At 40.1% G+C, this 21,173-nt stretch overlaps 1 protein-coding gene and 1 long non-coding RNA gene across 2 annotated transcripts in view; one reads left to right on the top strand and one right to left on the bottom strand.

Moving 5' to 3' along the window:
• The window catches only part of LOC134669703 (immunoglobulin superfamily DCC subclass member 4-like), a 207,434-nt gene that overhangs the window by 21,258 nt on the left and 165,003 nt on the right, over positions 1 to 21,173 (bottom strand). The window contains exon 2 of the mRNA XM_063527383.1: positions 9,226 to 9,368. Within this exon, the coding sequence (XP_063383453.1) occupies positions 9,226 to 9,368 (143 nt within the window). The remainder of the gene's footprint in view (positions 1 to 9,225; positions 9,369 to 21,173) is intronic.
• On the top strand, positions 3,433 to 4,109 carry LOC134669711 (uncharacterized). The gene is made up of 2 exons (XR_010098942.1): positions 3,433 to 3,575; positions 3,609 to 4,109. It is a non-coding gene; the product is annotated as an uncharacterized LOC134669711 (long non-coding RNA).

Raw genomic sequence — 21,173 nt, 5'->3', positions numbered from 1 at the left:
ACAACAAACGTGATTTTTGACCAAAGTTAAGCAACGTCGGGCGTGGTCGTACTTGGATGGGTGACCGTTTTTTTTTTTGCATTTTTTTTTTCGTTTTTTTTTATTATGGTACGGAACCCTTCGTGCGCGAGTTCGACTCGTACTTGCCCGGTTTTTTAAGAATCGGGAAAAGCTCGATCTCGGACTCGTTCCACAGCCGGAACCCGCGGGAGGAAATATCTCTTGAACTGCACAGTGCGCGACCATTTAGCTACTAGTCTAGGGTGTGAGGATGAACACCCTGCCGACGGCGAGCGGTGCGGTGATAGAAGCTGGCCGTTGGCATCATGTCAAACTATTATTCAGAGCATAGACCATCGTACAAGCGGTACGAGTACCGAGGCTCAATACCGCTTGTGAGTTTGGGACTGTTCATTTTGTATTGGGAAGGGGGCGCTTTGGCACTGGAAGTGTTAAACACATCTTCTGGTATGCTATCTGGCCCGCTCGACTTATAAACGTTGAAAGATAGCAGCTCCCGCCGAATGAGATATTCGGCGTGATAGAGATTTCTAGCATAGAGTCTGATCAGGGAGTCGTGACACAAGCTATTTTTTTTAAATTCTTTATATGGCAACTTTTTTACCTATCACATAAGCTGTCAGTTTCAAACTGTCATTTATTTTCATAGTAATTTTATTGCCAGGTGCAGTTCTTATTGAAATTCCCACGTTTTTTTTTGTGACACGACTCGCTGGTCAGATTCTATGAGTACCGCGGAATGGTGGGCGGCACGGAGCTACCGTTGTCATTCGAGGCAGAATTCGAGGCAAAAAGAGTACCAAAGATCGGTTTTCTCTTTTACACTGTGAGCCAGAGCACCGTCAGCTTTTCGCAGTGGTGGTAAAGAAGACTGACCAAAATTCCTTCGGCAGCTTTGGCAAGTGCTTAGAACGCGCGACTCCCCACTGGGTAACCCGCTAGATTTTCAGTAACCCTGCCAAAGAAATCGTATTTGGCTCTGATAATGGCTTTTTTACTGGACCTCGAGGCAGCATTTAATTTGCGTTTCACATCGGAGACGTTCGGATCCTTATTAGCTATACTACCTTTGTCCAAGTCCTGTAAGCGGCTTGCTTGCAAACTGTAGCTTCTTTACAGGGCTGGTTAAACCAAGGACGTCTCTTTGCTCCCGCACCTATTACCGAATTGGGAATGAAACAATCCATTTTTGTATTGCTGTTGATGCCCCAAAAAACCACCAGTATCGTCTCGGGGATATTGGCTGCGCAGGATATTCTGATGTGAATCAGAGCTGCCTACACGGGTACGACGCGTAGAATTCACGCAGTCCGTTCCAATCTGCTGATTTATACTGCCGTACGCGTCGTGAGCTAGTTGGCCGTGGTGGATCGCATGGTGCAAGTGTCCGGACTAGACAGTGATTGATTGATGAACATAATTTTATAAAAAAAAAACCAGAGGCAGTAATCGGATGAACCGAGAAGCGCGTTCACTGAGACGGAATATCCGTCCGGACGTGTAGTCTGCAGAAGGTCTAGTAGAGAGCTTGTATGGTATCGGTTTTCTCGTGGGGGAAATTACCAGTGGCGAGAGTTCATAGGCCAGAGACAATTCGTAAGCAGACCTTCCTGCGTGGTCGGCGGACCAGGACCCAAGCCAATCAATGTAGTAGGCGTTGAAATCCCCCAAAATCACCGTAAGACCTGTACAGGCACGCGTAGACGTGAGTGTGGCCACTGTAGTCTACGCACACGCACACCCACATAACTGACAGGTCAATAGCTGTCTACATAGGCATCAAGGTGGTGACAGCAGACATCCTGCCGGACATACACTACATATCCCGGCGTGTCTCATGAACTTGTGTTCAAGTGTATAGCCGGGATATATTTAATAAGTATGCAATGTCTGCCGGGCAGGATATGCGTCTCCATAAGAAACACGATGGTCGGCTGCACAGATTCTAGGTGGTGATGGATTGGGATGGACATAATTATTATAAGGCCTTGTCAAGTACGTAGGTAATGGTTATAAAGTCTGACAAAAAAGAGTAGAAATTAATAAGTGGCAACACTGTAGTAAGGTCAGGTTTTTCTTAGATTGATTTGAAAAGGACGACACTACAGTATTGCCACTTTTTAATTTCTACTCTTTTTTGCTTATAAGTGTTTGATTATGCAAAATATTCTTGTTGAAATCAAAAATAAATACAGATTCGCAACTCAATTTCTATACAAATGAATAGAAAGCATTCACATACACCAGAGTAAACACACGAAACTGTCATTTTCGTAACTTTACCTCGGTCCAAATGTTTTAAATGGATTTATAATTTGCGAAAGTGGTACTTTCGTGAGTTCACTATAGTGAAAAATCTTATTTGTTTTTTGCTATCTATGGAGATGCAAAATTGCGAATGTGCTGTAATTCCCAATTCCAATAAAGTAATGCATATCTGACAAATTGATCATGTAATACATGCATTTTGAAAACACTGTGTGTATACTATATCAATACAACTGCAACGACTACTTCAAAAAAAACAAAATGGAATTTTTAGGAGCTTCAAATCGCTCTCCTCAAAAATGTGTTTTTTACAGTTATGTTAGTTTAGCATGGGGGCGACGATATGCACATATATAAAAAGTTTCAAGCCCCACACTCGAAAAAATTTTTGATCTCCATACAAATTTTTAACCCCTATTTCGCCACCTTAGGGGATGAATTTTAAAAAACGCTGAAATCAGTTTTGTTGTATTTTAATAGTATATCTTTTAATGAAGTTTGAAATTCCTAGCTTAACCCCATACAAACTTTTTTTTTATTGGAAAAAGGTAAACTGACCACAATCTCACCTGATGGTAAGTGCCGATGCAGTCTAGGATGGAACATGCTTACCTAAGAGATGTCTATTCACTCTCGATTCACTTGACTTTTATCCCCTTTTAACCCCCTTAGGGGTTGAATTTTTCAAAATCGCTTCTTATCTCTTGTACACATTATAAATGTAACCTGGTGTGCAAATTTCAACTTTCTAGCATTTCTAGTTTCGGCTGATAATAAAAAAATAGCACACATATTTTGATTTATTTGTCAATAATTTTATTTTTTTCTATGAAACTGTACATCAAAGGTCTCAAAAATGAATTCCTCATTTCATTTCATTTATTTAAACAAGTTTACAGTGCAGAACCAAAACACTTACACATTAATTATATTTTTAACATTAAAACATTTAAAAATTATATTCATTCAATAAAAAATATACATAAAGAAACAAAATGTCATCACATCAAGCTTATTCTAATATAAATGTCATTTGATAAATAAAGATAAAAGTCATCAAAGAAAAAAAAATAGTCAAATACAATTAGCGAATAAATAATTAAATACTATAATAATAATACAATAATCGCCCGCTGGTTTTACCAGTGCAATCAGTCAACGCAGGGCAGCTTGTGGCGAGCTGTTGGGGATTAGCGACCTCACGTACCCGAGTGCTCCTGGGGAGTTCTGTTACCCGCAAGGAGGGTGGGTGGGACAGGATTCTCTGCCTCTGGCTTGCCTTAGCCGTCCGGCCAGAGTGGAGTCGTTAGAGCTATAAGCTCCAGGGGTGGAAGTGAAATATGCATAAGACGCGAGTTGGCACAGTGGCTGTTAACAGTCACTGGGTAGAAAGCGGCGCACACCTCTCGACACCCCTGAGCCGCTCACACCGGTGTTGCCCTTGAGCCATCCTAGATGTCGCTTTTTTGTGGGGGCCCATCTTGTGAGGGCGAGTCACCGTCTGCCGGAAATAAAATTGCATACCGTTTAATTAGGCAGGCGTCCGGTTTTTTACCCCATAGCTCAGTACTAGTCCATCGCTTTCACCCAATAACCTAGTTCATTTTAGATTTCATCAACTCTCAATAGCCCTTACACCCTGGCGGGTGCTGCCTCTGCGTGCGTCCCATGACACGGGTAAGGGCAGCATCCGCTCGGTGTACCCCTTACATTTCATTAAAGTGTCAAAAGGGCCTCTACGTGTTGGCTTCGGCTCCGCGCACGCCTCCCAAAGGTCCGGAACACCATTGTTCCGTGATGGGAAAGACATACAATAAATACCATTCTATGTAGAGCAATTGTTAAGATACAGCGTCACAAGCCTTACAAACGTCCCTATACTGTCAGCGAATACGTCGACCTCCGGGAGGTGCTGGACCATGTCATTCAGAAGCATGCTCATGCCCGATTTATCTGGAAATGATACCAAACTCGAGGTGGTAGGTAAATAGAAGCCGATATGCGGCGTGTAACTTTGGATGCCCCCCTGCCTATCCACCAGGGGGTGGCGGATGGCTACCGGGCTGGATTGGTTTAGCTTTACGTATACTACATCTGTGCCAAGTGAATTCATCCGATACCAAAATTTGCACGTCCCATATACATTGGTTGCATTTGATGCACATGCCCCAGCCAGCGTAAGCGTCTCTGCTTTAGCAGCGCAAAGAGGCTGGGCAGCTGAGCAATCTCAAGAACCCTCTCGTTTGTGACCCTGTCCTTCCAAGATATGCCCAATATGTTCCGGATGCAGCGCATGTGGAAAGCGTTGAGGCGACGATCATGTTTGGCATCCGATGTCCAGGTCTCAGCCCCGTACAAGAGTATGCTCGGGATGCACGTTTGATAAACAACCATCTTGGTTTTCCTGGTAAGATGTTTATTTTATTTTGCCATATCCTTTCGAACGTCAATTTCTGCATCCGGTGAGAGATTGTTAGTCACCGTCGACCCGAGGTAGCAAAACTTGTTAACTGACTCGAGCGGGGCGCCATCCAGCAGGATTGTCGGTGTTTCCGCACACCCTTGAGCCAGCACAGAGCATCGAATGCAACCTTCTCGTTTGCCGCGGCGTGTTTTGCTTGGCGCCATAGCTGATGCCAAGAGAAGTGTCGGTCGGCCGATGCTACGGCATAAGGACTGCGTCAAGCGAGACATGAACTCCTTCAACATCCCGGTTCATAAATGGGAGGGGCTTGCTGAGGACAGAGATAAGTGGCGCAAACTGGTGTTCGATGGTCGTAAAATCCACGATGATGCTTGGTTTAAAACACTCGCAAGTAAGCGAGTCAAGCGTCATCAGCCCGACATCTGTTCGCCACGGGCACACTACACCTGCCAGTCTTGCGGTCGTGGTTGCCGCTCCCGTATTGGCTTATACAGCCACGAAAAACGTTGTCGCCCTGCCTGACACTGTTTGTACAGTCTGCAATAGATTGAAAGGCCTATGATATACATTGGGTGACACTACTTCCCTCAGTATTCTGTTTGAACGCAACATCTCAAAATATAAATATTTATTTATATAATAACACCGGGCAAGTGCGAGTCGGACTCGCGCACGAAGGGTTCCGTACCATAATGTAAAAAAAACAAAACAAAAAAAAGCAAAAAAAAAACGGTCACCCATCCAAGTACTGACTACTCCCGACGTTGCTTAACTTTGGTCAAAAATCACGTTTATTGTATGGGAGCCCCATTTAAATCTTTATTTTATTCTGTTTTTAGTATTTGTTGTTATAGCGGCAACAGAAATACATCATCTGTGAAAATTTCAACTGTCTAGCTATCACGGTTCGTGTGATACAGCCTGGTGACGGACGGACGGACGGACGGACGGACGGACGGACGGACGGACAGACGGACGGACGGACGGACGGACGGACGGACAGCGAAGTCTTAGTAATAGGGTCCCGTTTTACCCTTTGGGTACGGAACCCTAAAAATGAATTCTATTCACCTCTATACAGAATTCATTTTAGTAGGTATAAGGTTTCAATAACTGGCCACCTTATACTAAAATGAATTCTATTTATAGGTGAATAGAATTCATTTTTGGGGTCCCGTTTTACCCTTTGGGTGCGGAACCCTAAAAACAATCATAATATTACACATAATTAATACAACAAATTTAATATAAAAAGTAATATTATAGAAATTTACAGACTAGGGTTGACAATAGGTACCACCAGGGTAAATGTGCCTAGCACGCTGCTGGCGTTGCCTCTTTGACCAGCCAGCGAAATATGCTGGACCAAATAAGCGCCGGACCTGGGGTCGCCGCTTTTTCTCGGAGGCGTTGACCTAACTTTTATTATAAACTTGAATCGGATAAATCTGTTTGAATATTTTCTATATTAATATCATAAATAAAATAATGTAATCAAACGTATATATATATAAAAGCGTATTTCTTAACATATATGACATTAGTCTAAACTGTAGGTACATGAGTTTTCAGTATGTATTTAACTTTAATTTTAATTTTAAGTTGTTTTTATTTATTGTTTTAACATAAAGTGAAATGTCGACGTATAAATTAATTATGAAGCCTAGCTATGTACCTGTGTATTTTACATGGCAAATCCTTCCTTATTTTGCTTTTCCACCTCGCTCTGTCTCCAAGTTCAAGTAGTTTTAGCGAATGGTAAAAAATTAGCATACCCAGAACTTGACTAATTCGAGACCGCCCAAGAAATGCCGTCCGCTACTTTATTTTATTATTTTAGAGGACCCAAGAAACTGCGGACGCTTCGTCTTGCTTAATTACGTAGGCTTACGCGGCTCGCAGCGACTCACACTAATTACGTCTAAAAACAAAAGCCCGACAAAGGACAATTTATTTTTTAATTTCTCAGAACCCTCGAATTAAAAAAAATAATTCAAACGCTTATTATCTCACTCTCAAAGGGCACAAAAAATCGCGCTGTGATCAAATAAAGATTCTGTTAGCACAAATGAAGCGTAGTTTTGTTTTCATAGGTTTAGAAAAGGATTGTAGATTTGTTTAGTGTTTTGTATGTTATTAAATGTCATAAACGGCAACAAAGATATAAAAAAAAAAACTTGACCACGAAGAAAGTAATCAATGTTCAAATATTAATTTAAGATATTGATAAAAATTTATTATAATACCTATACTTTGAATACAATTATTTGTTTATGTATTTTTACTTGACTAATTTCAGTACATTGTTATTGCAAGAGCGTAGTAGAAATTGACTTTCATATTTAGACTCATCGTCATTTCCTATCAGAGAATTAAAGAGACCACCGATCGAAAATTTGATAAAAAAATAACCTTTTCTCAAAATGTATTGAAATGAAAACGTCTGATTCAAAATACAAAAAGAAACGGCAATTCAAAAACAATGACTCGACAATAAAGACAATTTGGCTCGCGGCCGCCCAAACGTATCCGTGCGAGCAGCCAAATCAACAACTAACTTCATCACATACAAAGTTCCAGACAGTTGTATGACAGTAGCTTCGCGAGCGCCGGAACCAGTAAGTTTGTGGATATGTAGAACGGTGCTTGGCAGGCGCAAGGCATGATCGCGGTTCAACACTTCAAATAATTAGTTTTGTTGGCAAGGATAGGATGCTGTGATTATTGTTAGAATTTTGAAGAAATAGGAAGCGATATTTTAGCTAGAACAACGGAAATGTGTTGAAGTTCTGTGCGATTGTAACGCGTTTGGCTTTGTCACGTTGTTAAACGAATACTGTTGGCAAACTTTTGCTGGACCACTTTCATCGCCAGCTTCAACGGTGTTAGTTTTAAATCGGACTATCTTACATAGTTTGATTTAGTACCGAACTAAACACAGGTAGGTACGTGAGTCATACAGAAAGTTTATGAGACGAACTTTTTCTACGTGGCCAGTCCAGGAATTTTCAGTATGCCCTATAGGTGTTTTATATCATAATATGAGTCACCGACAGCACAGGCGGAACCGCTACTGTAAACAATCTTACGTCACCATTTTGCACCGTCAGCACATCCAGTTACCTAGGTACCACCACATCACGTATATTTCCAATCAATCATACATTCGTAAACCTTTTAAACTCGCATAAAACACTTCAAAAAGCTCACTCTATCCATCACTTAGCAGTATGACACGATTTTTCAATGTCGAAGGCCTCCGATAGCCCTCCTCAGGCACGGTCCAGCGGCTGCCATATAAATGGCGCACACTTGGGGAATATATGGCCCCTCGACATGTCCCGCGATGCATTATAATATATGGCGAGGGCGGATATTATCCGTGTCATTTTTTTATGAAAGGCTTTTCAGGGCTTAAGTTGATGGAGTGATTTAGGTGAACATGGCGAGCTTGTCCTCGTTTATTTTTATTTTATTTTTATGGAAAAATAGATATATAGGTTAGAGATGCACCAGATATTCGGTTACTATCCGGGATCCGGCCAATATTTTGACATCCGGCCGGATACCGGATAGGATAGTGGCCTTCTATCCGGCCGGATACCGGATAGTAACATTGCTTGATTTCGGAGTAAGTAAACAAAATTGGAATAAGAAACAGTCACGCTAATAATCGTACTCGTTTATTATTTTAAAACAATTTAAACAATTCAATCACTTGCACGTGCACTCATTTCGAACCTAGAAATGAGTCCGCGCGAACGTTCACTACCGAAACAGGTCAAAACCTGCATAATGCGCACGCTGCGCACCTGAAACACCGAAATGTAGGTATTCGGCCGATGGTCAGGCCGAATATCTTGTATCCGGTATCCGGCCAAACAACTATCCGTTGCATCTCTAATAATTAGGTATGTAGTTTAGTAATCCTTACATAAAAACAACACAAGGCTGCTTGAAATTTTGCTAAAATATCTATGTATTAGTAAACATGATCTCAAGAACAAGAAGCGTTTATCTGATTATACGGGTTTCATGAATCGGTTTCTTTTCACAGCAACGTTTCGTTATGAAGCGTTTCATTATACAGAAGTATCTTTTCATACTTAGCCATTAAAAAATAAGTTTTTGACGGCTCCCTATTTTGAAGAATTCAAATCCCGATTTTTTTCTCGTAGACCATCTTGAGCCAGTATAATAGACTATATACTGTGGTATATATGTACAAGACTTTATTGGTTGGCCGACTTGGCTGCAGAGGCTGACGACGGCGATCACGATGAATTATGGTCGCTTTGATCACTTTACTACACGGCATATGAAGGATATGTACTCACAGACCGGATTTCGATATTGCATGTCACAGAAGGCCGAAGGCGACAGTATATGCACAGACCGGTTTCCGTGCTCGGCGTGACACCGCAGCTTCGCTCGCAGCTTGAATTATAGTCACAGTGATTGCTTCGCCTTATTTTTCATATTCACGATATTATAAATGATACTGTACTCACAGTCCTATTCCCAATGTGCTTAGCGCGGCACCGCAGCACCACCGATTGGCCGACGACCGCTGTCACGTTCCGCGGCGACACGTCGTCAAAGTATGGTCGTTCAGGGCGCGCTTCGCTCGTCACGCCTGATAATCCACCGAGACCTGCGGACAAAAATCCACTATTAACAATCCTGCACCAAACTGTCTCCGTTTAGCCAATGGTTGACTGATACAGAATGCCTCAAGGCGTTAAGTCGGCCAATAGTACTCTTTTTTTTGTAAATGTGTGATATACAGTTTAAATAAATAAATAAAAATCGAATTGACTCGTGTTTCGCTGAGCAACTTCAAAAGGAATCAAGGTTATCCTTCAGATACTTTTTAGGGTTCCGTACCTCAAAAGGAAAAAACGGAACCCTTATAGGATCACTCGTGCGTCTGTCTGTCCGTTCGTCTGTCACAGCCAATTTGCTCGGAAACTACTGGACCAATTAAGTTGAAATTTCGTACAGATTTGTAAGTTTGTGACCCAAAGACGGATATGTAACGTCAACAAATGAATTTTAAACATAAGGGGTACTTTTGGGGGGTAAACGATAAAATTAAAAAATAAAGTTTTGCAAACTATATCGTGTTACATATCCAACGAAAGAGCTCATTGTGGGAATCTCAAATATATTTTTGTTATAAATTTACGATAATAACTTTAGAAGTTATTCAAGAAAATAGACAAAAAATTACCATTCCCCCCCCCTCTATCTCCGAAACTACAGGGTCTAAATTCTGAAAAAAATACATTAAATAGTCCTTTACCTAAAGATGACAGGAAAACCTATTAGAAATCTAGAGTCAAGCGTGAGTCGGATTTAAGAACAAAAATGCGGTTTAGGTTATTTTAGGGACACAGCCGCAATTGTTTAAGTGAAACGTGATGTAGACAGCTATTGCGAAGGCCCTAGACCGATATCCGCATAAGGCCGAAGGCTCGAAGCGTCCCGAAGAGGCGTGCCTTTAGCTTCAAGTGTGAGTCGGACTGAAGACAAAAAATGCGACTAGGCTGTATCTGGCACACAGCCGCAATATTACTTGTAGTACTGATTAATTAGGTTACTATTAATTGTTACGTGTTTTAAAAAGCACTATACAGTGTGGCCTGAAAAAAAAACTAAGTGTATTCCAGTTGCCAACGTGCAACCCCGAAATCGCGACGAAAAATTTGGCTGTTTCATGCATTTTGGCTGGTCCGTTTTCTATGGGAGGATACATTTTTTTGCGATTTCGGCATTGGTCCCATAGTAAAAGTTGTAAAGCTCAGTATAATCTCCAAACCTCCCTGGCTGAGGGAATGCACTTATTTTTTGGCTACCCTGTAGGTATTATCTCTCTTCGGCCTTCGCATTTAAAACACTTGCGAAAGTTGTAGGAAGCGCGATCTCCGTCGGACGCTCCGAGCTATCAGCCCTACGCGGAGCTCGGTCTTCAGTCTTCGCATTTGGACACTTGTACTATTGATCGGAATTTAATCTTCCTATCTAAGCTACTTTGCATAGTTGCAGAGGATATAAGCCTCCACGCCAGAAAACTTCATGTTACATCTGGTTTTTGATTGACCCATTCGGGTTTTTCACGACGTTTCACGTAAAAAGAAAATATTGAAAATTGTGTGATATACGGAACCCTTGAAACGCGAGTCCGACTCGCACTTGACCAGTTTTTTTTTTCAATTTATGAGTCCTGGTATGTAGTTCAAAAATAATCTGGTAAGTTGCAAATCTAACGGACGGTTCTCAAATAAATGGTTCATATTGCTGGAAATCAGAAAAACGGTGGCAAAGGAGTAGGTTTCGACTTAAGAGAAAAGCCTAAATCATTTTGTAGATAAATGGTCAAAAATGACACAAAGTCGTATTGTCGTCATCTTTTGCTAATTTTTATACCCTAAGGACAAACCGCACAACAATCGGCGCCTTCTCGGAACGTGCTAATTAAAATATTATGTACTATCGTCCACATTGTTAACTGACAGTTCGTAAGCCTTATTACAAAAGGCATAACGTCGGTGCGAATAAAAAAATCGCCATGTATTTTTAAGCTACTTTTCAGGAGACAAAAATAACTGTTTATTTTCCTGTTTGTAATATATTTGTTGCGCCTGTATTTTTTTCCGGAAAGATCAATGATTTTTACATGATTCTCATGAAGAAAATAAGCAGATTTATATGTAATTTTTTACAATATTATTATTTTAACCAAATTTTGCTACATAGCGACTTAAATTTGGTTCATTAAAAACGTCATGTGTGAAGTTTGTACACATAGCGATTTGTTGCCAAAGTAACATAGTACGAGAGATGATACATAGCGGATTTTAGGGTCTATGTTGTCGGGTAATCCATTCTACAATAGATGATACATAGCGGATTTTAGGGTCTATGTCGGGTAATCCATTCTACAATAAATCGCCATGTGCAACATTATCGCCATCACCCTCGACGGAAAACAAGGTATTTAATATAGTTATGTGCTAAAAAATCACATAGCTATTTTTTGTTTCTGTTCTATTATTTTCTTGGACAAATGTTGTTCTGTGTTCACATAGCGGAATTTTTATTTTCAAAAGTAATAAAGATATAACAAAAATATTTATGTGCGTCGACTGGAAATTTAAAAAGGAATTCAAATATGCCAAAATAAAAAAATCGTAAAAAAACACATAGCGATTTTTTTATTCGCACCGACGATAAGGTCCACCGATGGACAGTTAAGAGTGTTGCTGTTTGTACATGCATGAAACGTAAATATATGCGTGTTTGAAATACACTCAATAATTGAATGATTCCCAATGGGTGATCCCATTTAAACACTAACTCCGTTGAAATCTGTAATAACGCAAAGTACTATTGTAAGTGTTGTGTTGTGATGCATCAGAGCGGTGTCGGTTTCATACATTTAATATGGTTGCGTTCACATTTCTCTGATGCCGTGTGTTGTGACGGCTTGTGTTGTGTCGCATCACAAGCGATCCCGGTCCGCGTCAGGACGGGTGAGGTGCGGGGGGCGGTGCAGCGACACGACACAACAGCGCATCAGACTAGTGTGCACGCGCCAGTGTTGTGTTGTGACGCGTCAGAGCCGCATCAAGTATGGACGAGGAGTGTGAACTCTCCGAGAGCCAAGACGGAACTGATAAAAATGCATCATAATGCGTCATATAGATGTGAACAGTATGCCATCACGACAGAGAGCATCTCAACACAACACGACAGACAAATGTGAATCTAGCTTTACATTTGCACACTCATATCTGAACTCTAGAGCAAGCGAGCGGTGTACATAAACCAATACGTTGTTGATAACCATAGGGTAACCGAATACGAGCGTCCGAATGGAACTTCCATGGAAAGTGCATTATATTTCAAAAGCGATGTGATTACTGTGAATGCACGTCAGGGACATTGCCCATTTAATTTACGAACGTTGCACCATAATACAGCAAATAAAGTCATTGACATAAGTAAATTAACATAATACAAACTATTTAACTATAATATTACGGGTTTAATATTAATATTCCTGGAAAATTTGATATACGCCAAAGCCATGTTTTGTAAGTAATAATGTAATAAAAACACGAAAAAGATTTCATAAAAGTGTTGCCAAGACTGTGAGTATATAATATAGCTTCGCACTAAAACGTTATTTATTACATCTATGAGATATCAAGGTACTTATCAAGACTTTTACCCTAAAGTTCTGACTTTACAAGCTCTATAAAGTCTGTCAACATCATGGTCAAACAGTACTTCATTAAATATGAACCACCGTAATTATTTTAACTTATAGACTAAACCTTATTTCTACAAAATAATGAGTAATGACCTATAAAAATTGCAATAAACAGAATTTTAGCTCAAGCTATACAAATCTTATTTAATATTATGCCAATAAAACAATTCTCGGCAAAGATAAATAATTGTGTTTAAAGTAAATTGTGTAAATTAAAATATACAGAAAGATTCAGATAAACAAACTGAACAACAAAAAGTCTGTAGCCCTATTCAGCTTTGACTACTTGTTACTGTGTTGAACTGGTTTTGACACGACCTTGAAGATGGCAGGCTCTGATTGGTGGATACGAAATGAAGTAAAACTCGTGCATGAGATGCGCGCCAATCACCAAGATGATGGTCTGTCGTGTCAAAACCAGTTCAAAGCCATTACAAATTGTAAACTAAGTTATGTTTTTGAACTGTTTGTACTGATTTTGCTTGTGAGGTTTTAGGTATTTGGATGTTACTTCGTTTCCATTTTCTTTTTCAGAGGTAAAAAAGCATTGATATGGAAAGCTTTTGTACATTTCTGCAACTTGCGGGTTCTTCGTTTTAACATGTGCAAACTCATACCCTGAATTCTCGTTACGAATTTCAATTACTTACCTAAATAAAGTTTGTAAAACACCAGGGCCCTATTTCACCAACGTGACAAATGTCGCATTTGTCGACATCACTGTTACTGGCGTCACAGGCCTCCATAGGCTACGGTAACCGCTTACTATCAGACGGGCGGTGTGGTTGTTTGCCACCAACATGTTAATTAAAAAAAACTCCACTATATCGCCAGTAAATAAATATTTATTTTGCGAAGCTAATGACAATTGTCACAAAAAATACGACAATTGTCACGAAATTCCGACACAGAACTCATTTGCTGTCAAGAATTACCGAAAGTTCTATGAAATCTTGTGACAATTGTCATCATTATCATCATAAACATCACAAGAGAAATACCTGTTTTTTGCCGATATAATAAAGTTTTTTAAAATAATACAATGATGGTTACAAACAAAAATACGGCCCGCCCGATGGTAAGCGATAACAGTAGCCCATGGATGCCTGTGACGTCAGCAACAATGAGACTTGTCGAATTGTCGCACCTGTCACGTTGGTGAAATAGGGGCCTGGCCGTATCGGGCGGGCCGTATTCCTGTTTGTCACCATCATTGTATTATTTAAAAAAACTTTATTATATCGGCAAAAACAGGTATTTCTCTTGCGATGTTTATGATGATAATGATGACAATTGTCACAAGATTTCAAAGAACTTTCGGTAATTTTTGACAGCAAATGAGTTCTGCGTCGGAATTTCGTGCCAATTGTCGTATTTCTTGTGACAATTGTCATGAGCTTCGCAAAATAAGTACTTATTAACTGGCGATATAGTGGAGTTTTTTTTAATTAACATGTTGGTGGCAAACAACCACACCGCCCGTCTGATGGTAAGCGGTTACCGTAGCCTATATGGAGGCCTGTGACGTCAGTAACAGTGATGTCGACAATTGTCGGACCTGTCACATTGGTGAAATACCCAGATTCAAAGAAAACATCGATAATTTGTAACAAACTATAGTACCTACTTAGGGACTAATCACCGAGGATGCCTAAACGTGTTGTGAGCTGTCGACTGTCATAACCATAAGTAAGTACATGAGAACATTCTGATGACAACTGTAGCAGAGTTGCAGTTTAGCAGTTACGCTGCAACTGCAAGGTTTTTTCTAAATAAGGTAAACGTATTGGTGCTCGACGCGGTCCCAGTACATGTCATCTTGAAACTTAAGTCATTGTCAATTGAGATGACAGCAAGGTGTCATCTATTAAGCATTAGCATGTCGAGCACTATATAGTACGTTTACCTTACAGTTTTTTTCCGAATCTCAAACGAGTAAAAAAATCGCATTTGTCGTCACTAACCACAAAGTAAAAGCTAAAACAATAACGTCTCCACAAAGTTGGATACAGTGGTAACATGAGTTGAGGGTCTACCGCGAACCACGTTCGACTTTTTGCTTCTCTATCTTACTTGTAAATTCGTACGTAAGTGTAACAGGGAGACAACACTTCGAACCTGGTTCGCGGTAGACCCCCTGCGCGGGCTAGCGATCGCCGCGATAGGAGCACGTAAACAACCTGTCACAGCTTCGCCGCATATGTGCTAGTTCACTCCATTTGAAATGAATTTGGCCGAACTCCGCCTGAAGAGTGATGTCCAAGTTTGGAAGGTTGATGTACATTTTCATATAGGTATTTACCGCATTGCGCTTAAAATCTTAATTTCTGATGGCTCAATTGCATCGTATTCGTGCCAGTACCCAAGAAGGGTAGTCGTGCTGATCCCTGCAATTACCGACCAATCGCCATTACCTCCATGCTCTGTAAAGTCATGGAAAGGGTACTTAACGGCAAGCTGCTGGCATACCTCGAAGCAAATGATCTGCTCAGTGACCGTCAATATGGCTTTCGCCGAGGTCGGTCTACTGGGGATCTTTTAGCGTATGTCACGCACTGCTGCGGCGAGGCCATCGAGAGGAACGGTGAAGCGCTTGCTGTTTCACTGGACATCTCGAAGGCCTTTGACAGGGTTTGGCACGCAAGTCTCCTTAGCAAGCTTCCTGCATACGGCATCCCTGCTGACTTTTGTAGCTGGCTATCTGATTTCTTGAGTGAACGGTCGATCAGAGTAGTTATTGATGGCTGCTCTTCAGACCTCATGGCCATTGACGCCGGTGTTCCTCAGGGGTCTGTTCTCTCCGCAACCCTTTTCCTGCTCCACATTAACGACATGCTGCAACCCAGCATTGTAGGTTATGCAGATGACAGTACGGTTGTTGAGAGATATTTGGCTAGTGCAGGGGACAGCAGGGAGGATATACGTTCACAGAGAGAGGCCATGGTTGAGCGAATGAACTTGACCCTTAGTCTCGTTTCCCAGTGGGGTGATGACAATCTGGTTACGTTCAATGCCTCCAAAACGCAGACGTGTCTATTTTCCGCAAAACGGAGTCCATTCGACCTGACTCCTTCTTTCCGGGGTGCATCTGTACCTATTGCCGACAGCCTGGAACTCCTCGGCATGGAGCTGAGTTCAGTCCTCAGCTTCGGCAGCTTCATTGAGTCTAAAGCACAAACTGCGGCCAGAAAGCTGGGCGTCCTAAATAAGGTGAAGCGATACTTCACACCTGGACAGCTTCTAACACTTTACAAAGCTCAAGTCCGGTCGTGTATGGAGTATTGCAGCCACCTGTGGGATGGCTCAGCTAAATACCAACTCGCCGCTTTGGACTCAGTGGAGCGCAGAGCCAGGAGGATGATTGGCGACAAGAAGCTAACGGCTAAGCTTCAGTCTTTGGCCCATCGGCGGAAAGTCGCCAGCCTGTCGGTATTCTACAGGTTGCACTTCGGGGAGTGTGCCCAAGAGCTACACGAGCTTATTCCACCGTCCCCATTCTACCATCGGACTTTTAGACGCACGGCCGGTTTCCATCCTTACTTGGTAGATATTCCACCAATTCGCACGAAGCGCTTTGCTTCTACTTTCCTTATGCGCACTGCCAAGGAATGGAATTCCTTGCCGGCGTCTATATTTCCGTGTTCTTATAACCCGGCAACCTTCAAATCAAGAGTGAACAGGCACCTTCTGGGCGAGCTCGCTCCATCGTAGGCCACGTCTACGCCTCGGCTAGTCTGTGGCCATGAGTAAGCCCATTCATAATAAAAAAAAAAAAGGAAATAGTTAAAGATGTTGGCTTTCAAATGGCATTTTCGTATTTTGCCCGGAATAAATGGTATAATCGTGGTTTCCGGATGGTAAATAGTACCTACGTTTACTTTTATGATGATAATATAGCTGGCAAGTGAGGCCATTTAGGATGGTTTTCGCTTTGCTTTAAAAAAAACCGGTCAAGTGAGCAAATCTTCCATACTCCCTTCACTAAGCAAAGTTAATATTATGAGATGTTGTGACCTGTGCAGAACATCAAAACACCAAAAATAAAATTGTTACGAACTTGGAACGCTATTCCAGAATGTAGTTCTCTTGCTGCAATACAATTGCAATCCTCTAAGCGTATTTTTGCGTCACCTGGTAACTAGAAACAAAGGAACACGTACCTCCAGTTTACCTGTTATTTTTATTTCAAAATGGGAGCCGTTATCGCCAACTTCAAATACCTGTTACTGCATATAACATAAATTGAACGAAACGAACGGAGCGTTTTATTTTAAGCCTTTTTAAAAATTGAACAAAATTCTTATTGAAGTTTTCTTTTAGTGAGAATTGAATAGTCTGTGCGCGTTTGGTGTGGAAATGGTCGCATTACATAAAAAGGACAAGTTATTTTTTAAGATCTGAATACAATTTTATATAGTTCACAAGCAACACTACCTACGGGTTACATTTTTAATATAAAGTCAAAAGTAAGTATGACATAACAACAAGTCATTTACCATGACATCTAATATACATCATATATGGCATAATATAATTATTATGAATATTTAATGTCCCAATAGTCCTAGGAAGTAACTAGCTTATAAATTAAGTAATATACTATAGGATTCTAACCTCCACTTTTAATTATATGTATAAATAAACCAGTTGTGTGTGACTTCTTGTACGAACTAACGTAGGTAATATAAAAACAAAACACAAACCTTTGCAATAAAAATACTAATTAGTAGTAAAATAAAACTACAGCTAGAAAACTTACCCCATGAATTCCCCTATCTCATACAAAGAAAGTATTAACGTGTTGATACTTCCATACATTTCATAAAGCAATAATTCATAAAGCAGACATTGTAGGTATTATAATATTTTCGAAAATACAAAGACTTTTTCGAGAGAATGTGAAATCGGAGAGGCGTTAGAGAAAGACAAAAGACCGAGTGCACACAAAGAAATGCCTGTCATTTTCATTTAGTTGGTTCACCGCTGATGTGTGGGCGCTGAAATCTGCTCGCGGGTAAGGCTGTGGCCAAACATCGAGGACGAGGTTTACAGATACATAAATAGTTTTTATGTGACTGCTAAATAATGAAAGGCATTAAAATACGAGTGTGAGTTTATGAAACGAATGAAATGAATTGATTTGATGAAGTGCTTAAATCAATATCATAAACTTCAACCAGAGAAAGTAATTTTATACTTACAAACTAATTAAACGTCAAATGGCATTAATACAAACGCACGCGTGCATATCACGCATCCATTGTTTTTTTTTTAATTCAGAGACAAAATAGAGTCAGGGCCAACTATCATATATCGTTCGACATCAAGTAACATGTGAAATTTGTCAAAATTGTTTGCAACTGACACCTAATTTCGAATAAAACTGACACCTAATTTCGAATAGAGGCCTAATCAATTTTTTTTGCTTCTCAAACTACCATGCATCTAAATATCCATTTATAATATTAGTAGTATGTATGGTCACGCTCTCTTCGCGGCCCCAGCCTCTTCTGCTCCCTTCATAAGAAGGGCGGGCAAAGCCTTTCTTATTTCCGCCTCGGCAGGTGCCACGGTGGTTCGGAAATGAGCAGAGGTCGGAGTGTGTTGTTTGAGAGGAAACGTGGTAATGGAGTCACGTGACGTCATGACTCATTTTTAAATGAACTTTACCGTAATGAGTTTTACATATTAGAAAATTGTAGGTTAGAAGTAGTAGTAAAACAGTTCATTGAATGAAACAAGTGCATAATACAGAGAGCCTTGATATCGTAAAAGCTCCCAACTATACTCCAATAAAGCCCTCAACTCTATGGTCCAAAATTAACTGTATTTTTTTCGGTCAGGTGTGACTTTTACTGTATTTTTGTAGTTCTAGGCAAGGTATGTTTATAAATGGAAGAAAAAACTGGGATTAAACCAAAAGGAACATTTTTTTTAAATATGAAATAGGAGGCAAACGAGCAGACGGATCACCACGGATGGTAAGCGAGTACCGCCGCCCATGAACACCCGCAACACCAGAAGGGTTGCAAGCGCGTTGCCGGCCTTTAAGATGGGAGTGGCATTGGTATTGATACTTAATTTCCTTTTGAACTTGCGGACCATAGTTGCAGTATTGGACTATAGTTGGGAGGTTTTACGGTAGTCGTATATAATATAATATAATAAGCTTTTTATTTGTCCATGAAAATAAATAAATACATTATTACAATATCATTACGTTGCATTCAATTTAACTTAATTTTAAATTTATGATTATTGAGTGTATACATTTACTTAATAAACGGTAGTCGTAATAAAATACTATTTTTTCCTTGCAAAAAAGCTTCAAAAGTGCACGAAGGTAGGTACCCCTAGTAAACTGGAAAATGTACCAGCTACAGTCATGTGTACGTCTTGGAAATACTGGCATGCAAAGACACATATTGCAAGCAAGTTTAATTGGGTAATATATTTACTGTACGCCAGTCACTTACACATGGCGTTAACTAGGATTCACGCTACTGTTACATTTCACAGGCATTTGTATGTCTGCCTTTACTCAATTAGTCCATAATCAGTATCATTCAAATAAATAGTAACGGGTGATTCTTAAATTGTGTCCAAAAAAAATGTTTTTTTCATTAACGTTTTTATTTTTCACATATTATTACATATCAAAAGTACATACAAAAAGCAATTTTTTGATTCATATGGTCAAGCTTAATACCCTCAGGAAAGGTAAATAAAATGAGTACATAAACACGGTTGTGACAGTGTCCCTCAGTCGTGACATTTCGGCATTTTGGTGGCCAACTCGGCCATTTTGATTTATATAGTTATTTTAACATAGCCTTAGTCACTCCTATGACTACGACAAACCTAATGACAGCTCAAACGTTGAAATCCGTCAAACTATAAAGGCTGTAGAGCGTGAAAAAGAATGCGATACACATCATACACACATACCAGCGAAAAACATTTATTTTGCTTTGGCAGTCGAGCAATAATGATATGTAGCTAATAAAAATGCATTTCTGAAAAGTGCATGTGCCTCTAAATTAATCAAACGAATTAAGAACGACACGACCACGTATCTATAACCTGTCGTCACGATAACGTGAAACGGAATCATCATTTTTAGGGTTCCGTACCCAAAGGGTAAAACGGGACCCTATTACTAAGACTTCGCTGTCCGTCCGTCCGTCCGTCCGTCCGTCTGTCTGTCACCAGGCTGTATCTCACGAACCGTGATAGCTAGACAGTTGAAATTTTCACAGATGATGTATTTCTGTTGCCGCTATAACAACAAATACTAAAAACAGAATAAAATAAAGATTTAAATGGGGCTCCCATACAACAAACGTGATTTTTGACCAAAGTTAAGCAACGTCGGGAGTGGTCAGTACTTGGATGGGTGACCGTTTTCTTTTTGCTTTATGGTACGGAACCCTTCGTGCGCGAGTTCGACTCGCACTTGCCCGGTTTTTTTTTAATGTTATTAACATGGCTCATAAATGTTAAGTAATAAAAACTCTTTGACTTTGACAAAGTATAATAAATAAAATGAATTCCGGGGTGGGAAAAATTAATGTTTTCATTATGGACAACGCAACATTGCGATAAGCCTCTCTCGTGTTCCACGGCAAACAGAAGGCCTTAATAAAATAATATGTTACTGCGGAAAAAAGAACCTGCTGTTCCATAGAAATCATTATTTGGCATAATTTTGCCATATGATTTGTCGAAATATGAAGGCAGCGGATATTTATTCACGTTTTCGGTTAGCCCCATACTAAAAGTTAAATTATCTCGAGAAAATAAGACGTACACAAAGTCACAATTTATCACACTTTTTCAATGTAAAGTCTGTGCAGAGTTAGCTTAGACACGGAGGTAATATTATTAGTAATAATATACCTAATTAATAGGATATAATATAATATATAATTACGATGTACCTAATTTTAGAAGAACTATGCACAAAGCTCGTCGATTTTACCGGCGACCTGAGAGCTGGCAGCTTTCTCTCGCAGCGCATTAGCATTGCCATTCAGCGAGGGAATGCTGCCAACATTTTTGTCACAATGCCGCGGGGGCCTTATTTAGACGTATTTCAATTTAGATTAGTTTAATGTTTAATTTAAGGTATTAATTTTATTGTAAAGTAGTTTTATCTTATATAAAACTACTATTTATATT

Source organism: Cydia fagiglandana, chromosome 12 (genome assembly GCF_963556715.1).
Source record: "Cydia fagiglandana chromosome 12, ilCydFagi1.1, whole genome shotgun sequence".
In the NCBI taxonomy this organism is placed as follows: Eukaryota; Metazoa; Arthropoda; class Insecta; order Lepidoptera; family Tortricidae; genus Cydia; species Cydia fagiglandana.
This window is presented reverse-complemented; position numbering and strand designations above follow the sequence as displayed.